Genomic DNA, 10,221 nt, shown 5'->3' on the forward strand with positions numbered 1-10,221 from the left:
GCTAATTATAATGGGTAGCTGTCCAGCCTAGCAGTGCTTTATAAGATCAACAACAAGCAGCCAACTAGTGGCCCATTTGATGGTCTTCAATTGGCTCACTTTGTGTCAAAGAGTTATGCAATACTGATCTAAATGGGCTTCTTTGGCCTCATCTTGCATCATGGACTACATGCCATGAGTGCTGTGAACCTGTGATTAACGTTTGTTGCCTAGGAACCATCGCAAGACGATTTGAGGAATTGATTGTGCTACATGTTACATGTATGTGACATGGAGCAGGAAAACAGAGGTGTGATAATATTGATGATCTGCAACATTTATGTCGGCGTTCAGCAGCTTAAGAGAAATTGTGTCAGGGGACACTTCAGTTGGCCCAGGGGCAAGCTGAGGTGCATCAACTCAGATAGCATGGGGAGCTCATTAAGAAACAAATACATAACTATCTAGGCAAATGCTGGTGAATTGGTGACTTATATTAGGTTTTTATATCAAGGTTATGTAAGGGTTGCAATTAGGGGTGCCAATGCTAAAAGTGGTCTCCACTGCAATTGAAATAGAACACTTTGATAGGGTGATGCACATGTCATCCTGTGTTAATTACATGGCAATTATGTCTAATTTCTCCCAAATTTTCTGTTTTGACTTCAATCAAGCTCATCTTAATCATGGCCTCTTTGAACTTGGAGGACCAGGAGAGCTCTGAATTGGCATTGCTTCTAACTGCCATGGAGGTTATGGGGTCTAAAAAGAGAGCCTCATCTGATTGCAATAACCCTTGGCCAAGCTCCACATTGGAGTAGTAAGCGTTATCGAACTTGTCGGGTGTCATTGAATCGAGACCAACACTCGGGTCAGAAGATTTCATGCCAACTAGTGGACACATGGCTTTGAGTTTCTCCACAAATAGCTCATTGAGGGTCGGGTCCATTGCATTTGAGTTGCTGAAGTTGTATAGCCTGTATCTGAAGGATGTGCAGTGGGCAACTCCTATGGTATGGGCTCCTGCAAGAACAAGAACTGTTGAGCTCTCTTGAAGGCATTTTTGGTTCCTTTCCAAGTTCATTGGCTAGGTAGATCAATTTATAATTCATGTATTGGAATGCATTGGTGGAGCAAGGATGCTCTTTAACACTTTGTTGATTAAGCTACTAAAAGCTGCATTTTTTGCTTATTTACAAGCTTCTAGGGTAATAAATATTCATTGCATGCATGTGATATGGGGGTTTTCTCATGATTGTTTCCAGATACTTTTAAAACAACATGAACACCTTGGTATGTTGATGTCTGTTTAATAATGGGACCATCATTGATCTATATCTGAGGCCGGCGCAATACAAAAATGCAATGCGGATTTATAGACAACTATGAGCACCTCACTGGTAATGGTGGAGATATAGATTAACCTGATAATGTGGTCATCTCATCTTGAGTAAGGCCCTTGAGACCAAAGCTATGTGTGAGCTGCTTCACGTTGAAGAATGGAGCTGGTAGGTTTGCCACTGCTCGGGATGCATTGGAAACCAATCCATCTCGACGGCCCGCAGGCACTTGCCAGAAAGGCCCTCCAAGCTGATCATCAATTCCCAAAATAAACAGTAATCAACTCAAAAGCAAGTTGACAATTTGAAGGGCAACTCAACCATTGTTAGATATTTAAGAGTTTATGATGTGATTATTCTAGGCTTAGCATGAGAATGGCATGCAAGATTGCCACTTAAGATCAGATGTCATATAGACCAATTTGATATGGAGGTGAAAACAGGTTGGAAAGGCAAAGTTTCAAGAGCAAGACATTAAAATCAGAAAAATTAAAGATGAACTTGCAGAGTCAATGCAATCACCAGGTGGACGCTGTCACGGGCAGCGAAGGCAAGGATATCAGCACATGACACCACATTCGGGCAGTGAGCTTCCAACTCAGCCTTTGCAAGGTCTATCACCTCAAACCCGCGTAAACTAAGGTTCGGAATGGCATCCTTCTCTGCTTTCTTGCCTGGTGTGGAGTCAAGCATCACAGAGCCATCACAGCCCTACAAACCCAACAAAATGTAAGATGGCAGGTCATTCAGACACAAAATCAACTAAAGTACATGAATCTTGTAAAAAAGAAGAAAGCCAATAGTACCCTTACACCAGTACACTGTGAACAAGGAATAGAAGTAGGCATATATGTGTGTTTGTGTGTGTGTGTGTATGTGTGTGTGTGTGTATATACACACATATAGAAGTAGGCATATATGTGTGTGTATATACACACACACACATATATGTGTGTACACACACAAACACATATGTATATGTGTGTGTGTGTGTATACACACACACACACATATATATATGCCTACTTCTATGTATACACACACAAACACACATATATGCCTACTTCTATTCCTTGCTCACAGTGTACTGGTGTGTGTGTGTGTGCGCACATGCGCGGGTGCGGCCGCGCACACACCCACACACATTACATGATATAAGAAGCTACATTTTGCATGATACATTGATTATTCACCTCAACAAAGCAGTCATGGAAGTGCATGCGAAGCAAGCCAGCTCCTATGCCATTGTTGTGGGAAATGGCGTTGCTCACAACACTCCGGATGATGACCTCGGCTCTCGGACAGCGGCTGTTGTAGAAGCCCACACTACAAGCATTAATCACTTCCACCACAGCTCCATTAAGGGTGAAGAAAAGGATTAAGAGAAGCGTCGCCCTACTGCACTCCATAATCAATACCCCTCTCTTCTTAATCCTGTCAACCGATAAGCTAATCTATTGGCTAGCAGTGCTAAGCAAATACTGGCCTAATTCAGCACGAATCAGGCGAGTCGGGTAATTAAATATATAACGAAGGTGATTAAGGGGAAGCTGCGAAGATTGATAGCTTGCAGCGCTACGTCAAGCGACATGATGCAGTGGCTTGCATGTAGCGCTAAGCTAATACTGGCCGAATTCAGCACGAATCAGGCGAGTAGAGTAATTAATAACTAACGGAGGCGATTAAGGGGAAGCTACGGAGATTAAGAAGCTGCATGATAGGTTGCAGCGTGCTGCACGCGCTACGTCAAGCGCCATGATGCAGTGGCGTGTTTGATGATCACGAAGGTGGCGAATACCTGCATGCACTTTGATTCTCTTGTATATATATATATAGTGACTACTCATATACGAAGTGGTGGTGGGTGGTTTTATGAAATTATTGTTTCTAAGGCTTAGTGGGCGCAATAATTATTCTTTTCTTTCTTTTTAGCACCCAAGTGCGCCCATGCCTCTCATCATCCCCCATCACAACCCAAAAAGACCAAGGACACCACCTTTGCACATTCTACATACATCATGACCCTCACTATTCCCAATAAAGTTTATCCCATCACCATTCACATTTCCTTTCATTTGACTCAACCAAAAACTTCACATGATTTTTTGATCCCGAAAATCCTTTTTTTTTTCTGAGTTTCTATCAACCGTCATGCTTTAAATTTCAACCGGCTCTACGATGAGCAAAAACACCCCTTGTCCAAACACTCAGGGCACTAATCACATGTTAGCATGGGGTGCAACCTATAATCAACTTCAAAAAAAGAACCCACCCGCTTTATATCCATGTGTAATGGTTTAAGACTCTTTTCAATAAGGAAAACTGTATGCATTTATAGTTCGCACAAGAACATAATTGATAGTTTAGTGAAAAGAAAGCTAGATAAGCATCAGAGAGATGAGGCCTCATATTTCCCTCCTTATCACACTATTGTGGCTAGTTTGTCACTTTCATCCTGTTTAACACTAATGAGCACCACTTTCATCCATACAAGGTCCCACTAAATGTAGGTCCTCAATATAGTTTCACTACTATTATGCTTTCACACACTTATGTTTTGTGTATCACATCACAAAACAATGCTATAGTACTACACAAGATCACATAATCGTAATGAAATCTTTTAACAACCATATCTATGTTTGCCCTTATAAGTAAAAGACAATGATTAGGTAAACAACTCATGCTTAGCATCACAATAACCTCACTCATCACTCAACCTTCTATTTTTTACATGAATAAACCAATGGCCCTTCCTTTCTTGCTCAATATATGTTTTATAAGGTGCAAAAGTTAATTAAAAGAGTTAGATGCACACATTTCATAATCAAGTATGTAATATATGGACTAAGTTCTACGAGATATTCCAACATATTTCATGAAGTGTACGATGATCCTAAAATATATTTTGGGCATGAATTCACGTGTTTGGACATAATGAGAAAGTTTGCTCTTCAAAGCATGTTTTCTATATAAAATGAGTGTAATGAGCTCGTAACATTAATATGTAACATGACTTCAATATTTTCTTTAAGTTAGTGCTTAATTTAAATTAGTATTTTATCATGAAATTCTCCCTGATGGACCCACCAACATGTTAAAATCTTGAATTGAACATTTTGATGATGAGAAACCTTGTTTAAAGGCATGCTTCTCCTATTACACTTATTGAATTATACTCCTTTTTGTTACTCTAGGTAGTTGTCATAACATGCAAGTTTGAATATTTTACAAAACATGAAACTAATTATGACATCATTGCAAGCTACTCTAGGATTTAACATGATAGAGGAGCCATAAATTTCTCACCCACCACCACCATTTTCTTGCATAAAGGGAGGCATTATTATGACCTTTGGTGCCGATATCAAGTAGCTTTCATTAATAAAAATTTGGAAGCATGGTTTATTCAAGGAAAATGGGTGCCCTAGAATGCCAATGAGTATTTTAGCTTTATATCAAAAAGAACTTTAACAAGTTTGTTTTCCTTATCATTTTTCTTATGAACCTTGATTTTTTATTTCTTATATGAACCTTAATTTCTTATTTCTTATATCAAATGGTTATATCTATTCAAAATATTTTTTACATAAAAGTTAAACACAAATAATTATTTAGAATTTGTAAGTAACCTATCGGTGCTATGCATGGGTAGGTAGAGTCCATCTTTAAAACCTATCTCATCTCTTTCTAGGAAATGAACATAACACTTAAGAGGTAGCTTGATGAGCTTAAAGAGATCATCTCAAGACCTCATAAAACAAATCGAGATTGGAAATTCATGCCCCATAGAGAGAAGAAATTAAAATTATTACAAAGGTGAAAGAAGAGATAAAGAGAGGCATGGTTAGCATCATCACGATATAGTCAAGGAGGGTTTACAAGAGTACGTCAATTGTGAAGTTATACCCAAAATGGAGGAGAATGATCTAAAATAGTTTGATAGTGTGCTAGATCTATGTCGAAAAATTTGTTAGATCTATGTGAGAAAATTACTTGGAAGGATGGTACAAGAAGGACTCTTCAAAGGAAAGACTAGCTATGGTTGCAACGTTGATGAAGTGGGATTTTATTAGTATCATAGTCTAGTGAAAATGCAGTCATACAACATTGATTAAGTGGGATTTTATTAGTATCATAGTCTTATGAAAATGTAGTCATGCAATGACTTATTTCTCCCCTACAAAAAGTATTCCATGTGTAAACTCCATAGCTGCAAACCAAATTTGCCACATGTACTCCTCCACAGTAGTCTTATTGTACTACTACTTCCCTTATGTGTCACCATGTAGTTGTTTGTGCTAACAGTAAACAAACACCATGTTGCTCTCATTATATCGCACGTGTCACCTTAATGTCAATCTATGTCAACCAAGCTTATTCCCTCTATGCCATGTAATCATCATTGTGATGGTGGGGATCTTTATATCATGTGCTACACATTTTTTGCTAGTTCCCTTTGCATGACATGTGCCGCTGTACTCGTTTAGTGTAATTAGGTTTCAATAATTAAAAATATCTTGCTAGTTCCCTTTGCACAACGTGTGCCACTATACTCGTTTAGTGTAATTAGGTTTCAATGGTTAAAATTCACTACATTAATTTAGCATAGCTATGTTTTACTATGTTTAACATAAATAGGTTTTGCTAGTTTAGAATCAGCAAGCTAGTTGGTTCTTCTTTGGCAAAGCAACAAACTAGCTAGCTAGCTATTTTTCTAGCTAGCTACTTTGTTTTTTGCAATTCAATCAATTTTTATTAATAATCTGCATAGTTTAGTTGCTTTTGTAATTAAAATCTCATACATATAGCATCATTTTTTTAACAAAATTATACAATCGTAAATTAAAATTTAAACGTACTATGTTGGTGCTCAACCCATAGAAAACACTAACACACCAAGTGATGTGAGAACCCTAGAGCTTCTAGTTTACTACATGTTCCACTTGTTTAAATGACATTGTTATGTAAAAAGTTTGCCAATCCTCCTCATAAACATCTATAAGCCACATAATTGTGGTATCAAAGCTGTGAAAATTTTTGAGCATTACAATATGCTTAAAATGAATAGACACATGTGTCTCTTTGGTATATACATGGATGAGTAGAATTTAGATGTAAAAAGGCTCAGACATTGATACAAAGCACATTGAAAAACGCATGGTTGAGCATGCGCTCTAGGTCCCTTGTCTAGGCAATTTTTATGCAAAGAAGGATCCATAGTTTATGGAAATGTCAAAGTGTGCATTGAACACACGGATGTGCTCTCTAGATCCCTTTTCTAAGCAATTCACATGCAAACTTCTTTGAGAAATCATGGGAAAAATAGGACTTCAATACTCATATTAGCAACAATGATGGTGGAGTCAAGATATATCGAGCTTACTAACGTATCTCTTTTGTGACACTCATAGTACTTTAAGATATTGGCAAGTTCAAACTACAATAGAGCACATTCAAGCTACAATAGAGCACATTCAAGGAGCTCCAATCTCCTACTCAAGAATGGTTACTAAGATAATGATAATCAAGATGAAGAGTTCACCAAAGGACAAATCAAACTTATCTATCCAATAAGTGAGCATTGCTCTACACCTAGCAATTTTAACTCCTCAAAAAGCAAAGAGTTTAGGAGAGTAGATAAGGGTGTTGAGAGCAAGGATGATGATATAGAAGTAAAGAAAAAGTATGAAAAATCCATGGAAGACCAAGCACATTATTAGGAAAAACTAAGCAAATGCTAAGGTGGTGCAAGTACAATAGTAGGTTGAGGCTCTTAAGATCAAAGCAAGGCTAGCCTAAGAGGAGAGACATAAAAAAGAGGCAGCACAGACATGCCTTAAGGACCTAAAGTGGACATTAAAGGATGCTCAATTTCATATGGAAAATGCAGAGGCTGAGTCGAACACCATTGCAAAATAATTAGAGTGTTAAAAACCTAAAAAGGAACAACTTTACAAAGAGATTTACTAAGCACAAAAATTGCACCTTGAGAAAGACAATAAATTTAGAATAATTACATAAGTACAACAAGAAAACCAAAGCTTTTACAAGAAATATTGAGAATAAACAATTATTAAAGCAAACAAAGAGTAGCAAGGGAATATCTCATTACATATCTTGCTTTGAATTGATGAGTAATAGGGTGGTTGCAAGATGTGGTTATCTAGTTTTATTTAGTAAAAACAAGTAGCTTTTCATAAAGAATGGCCAATCTCTCCTAGTTAGCCAAGGAGTTTCACATCAAGGTCTTCTAATGAAGCACTACATGCAAAGTTAGGCACCTAAAACTATAATCCAATTGAATATCCAATAACTTCAAAGCCCTTTTTATTTGGGTACAACATCTATGTATAAGCCCTGGACAGGTAGACTAAATGAGAGTGAATTGCCTATAACTTTAACATCACTACTCATATGATGTTTCCACTTTGCGTATCACAAATTCACATAACATAGAGCTGAACTTGATTTATATAGTATTTTTATGTGTTTTTTTATTTTCTATATCATTTAAAAGGCATTACAATTGTAAAAAAAAACACCATTTTTTCCACCTACCACATCTACCATGACATGGCATGACATGGCATTCCATGATGTGGCATGTCATGTCACCAAGTGTGGGGTGGCATGCAAAGGTGGTAAGATGATGTGGCATTAATGATGATTAGGATGATGACGTGAAAAGTTAACTACGTTGGCCATGTTGACATGGAGGGTGGAGATGGCAAAGTAAGGTGGCATGGTGCTTATATGAATTCTCCCCAAGTTGATGTGGACCAAAGTGGCATGTACATGTAGGATTTGTGCTCACCCAAGGCTCACACATGGCATGATCTCTAGGCTTTGTAGATTACCAAGCCTCAATTTCCAAACCTAACCAGGATTGGTTTTAGACTTGAAAAGGGGAGAGTGGACACAATATGGGGCTTTTTATTTGGGAGGAGTGAAAATGGACCTTTTGATACTCAAATTAAGCCAGTTTTAAAAATAAATTCATGGTAACAAGTATAGTAATCCCTTGAGTTTTTAGATAAAAAGATTCAATATTTGATTTTCTAGAATTAAATTACAATTGATTTACTCGACCTCTGATAATTAGAATAAATTTTATAAATTATATTTACAAAAATACAATTGATTTAGTGGGCCTTTGAACAGCTAGAATAAATTTTATAATTATATTTGCAAAAATATAATTGTTAGATTTTTCATAATCTTCCACAATCCAATGATCACTAGATCTATACAAATTGAGCAAATGGTGTTTGGCCGAGTAAATCAATTGTAATTTAATTCTAGAAAATCAAATATTGAATCTTTTTATCTAAAAACTCAAGGGATTACTATACTTGTTACCATGAATTTATTTTTAAAAATGGCTTAATTTGAGTATCAAAAGGTCCATTTTCACTCCTCCCAAATGAAAATCCCCATATTGTGTCCACTCTCCCCTTTTCAAGTCTAAAACTAATCCTGGTTAGGTTTGGAAATTGAGGCTTGGTAATCTACAAAGCCTAGAGATCATGCCATGTGTGAGGCTTGGGTGAGCACAAATCCTACATGTACATGCCACTTTGGTCCACATCAACTTGGGGAGAATTCATATAAGCACCATGCCACCTTACTTTGCCATCTCCACCCTCCATGTCAACATGGCCAACGTAGTTAACTTTTCACTTCATCATCCTAATCATCATTAATGCCACATCATCTTACCACCGTTGCATGCCACCCCACACTTGGTGACATGACATGCCACATCATGGAATGCCATGTCATGCACCCTTCCACATCATCCCTCCACATGTCAATCCTTGTAGACATGGGGAGTAGCCACATTAGCCATAGTGGTGCCACATGGCAGGGTGGGTGTCACATGTCAGGGCACGCCTACCATGTGGCACCTCTCTCCCTTCCCACATGGTAGGGCACACCTTTTCCATGTGGTACTTCTCTCCCTTTCCATTTCAAATTATTTTTTTAATTTTTTTAAATTAATTTAATATATCTTTTTCTTTTGAAGATAACATCATACATGAGAAATGTACATAGAAAGAAAAAACAAATATGAAACTTTAAAGAATAAAATATCTAATTAATAAATATTTTAAAATTTAAAAATAATTAATTTTAAAATATTATGTTTTTTACATTATAAAAATAGAGATTTTGTAAAAAAAAACCCCAGAAGAACCCACCCCCTCCTCTGGGCACCCATACTGTGTCTAAGAACGAACTATCAAAGTCAAGGGTGCATTGCCATGCTCATACAATTTTCCAATTCTATTTCAAAGACCTCACGTCTTTATCGCAATCATGTGTACTTGATGATGCTTTGATCGATCATCCCAACATGGTAAAGTGTAGGGTGCTTTCTAACATTGGAGGTCAAAGAGAGAGGAGAGTTGGCATGGTGGTGCTACAATGTGTTCATTCACCATTCCTGTGTGGTTTTATCAAGAAGAGGAACTGTGCAAATGCGTTGGCTACTCGACAGGCTATTATGGCAGCCATGAGAAGCTCCCAAATGAAGGCTAAGTTCAGTGCCACATCTTGCATCCTTTCCATAGCACCACATGCACTTAGAGTTTGCTCTAGTAGATGGAAATGTTTAGATGCCAATGAGGCTGGTGATTTGTGGTGAGGCGAGTAGTGGTCATGTAGCTAGGCATGGTCGCCTACTAGATGAAACCATTAGGGCTTTGATAGAAAGGTTTTGGGAGGAGAATTTTCATGCCTCGCAAGTTTTTAACAAGAAAGCTTTACGCAAGAGAATCACAAGAGGAGTGTTCATTAAGCACAGTGCTTCTCGTGGATAAATATGCACCACATTGTCACTTCAAAGTGACATTTAGGGAGTAAATCCACCCCTACATACAACACACTCATTATAAGA

The 10,221-nt window shown here is 37.6% G+C and overlaps 1 protein-coding gene across 1 annotated transcript; it reads right to left on the reverse strand.

Annotated features, from left to right (window-relative positions):
• Nucleotides 1–444: 444 nt before the first annotated feature.
• Nucleotides 445–3,138, reverse strand: LOC147603587 (peroxidase 5-like). The gene is made up of 4 exons (XM_086795954.1): nt 2,513–3,138; nt 1,842–2,030; nt 1,404–1,569; nt 445–1,002 (listed from the first exon to the last, which is right to left on the reverse strand). The coding sequence occupies exons 1-4, from the start codon at nt 2,726–2,728 to the stop codon at nt 584–586; spliced, it is 990 nt and encodes a 329-aa protein (XP_086652080.1). The 5' UTR covers nt 2,729–3,138; the 3' UTR covers nt 445–583.
• Nucleotides 3,139–10,221: the final 7,083 nt, after the last annotated feature.

This window comes from Cibotium barometz, chromosome 63 (genome assembly GCF_041138505.1).
Source record: "Cibotium barometz isolate CiBa-2024 chromosome 63, ASM4113850v1, whole genome shotgun sequence".
Taxonomy (NCBI): Eukaryota; Viridiplantae; Streptophyta; class Polypodiopsida; order Cyatheales; family Cibotiaceae; genus Cibotium; species Cibotium barometz.

Coding starts and splice junctions, on each gene's coding strand:
- LOC147603587 (XM_086795954.1), bottom strand. CDS start 2,728: ATGGAGTGCAGTAGGGCGACGCTTCTCTTAATCCTTTTCTTCACCCTT. Junction 1,570..1,841: donor CCCGTGACAGCGTCCACCTG/GTGATTGCATTG, acceptor ATTGATGATCAG/CTTGGAGGGCCTTTCTGGCA. Junction 1,003..1,403: donor TGAGATGACCACATTATCAG/GTTAATCTATAT, acceptor TTGTTCTTGCAG/GAGCCCATACCATAGGAGTT.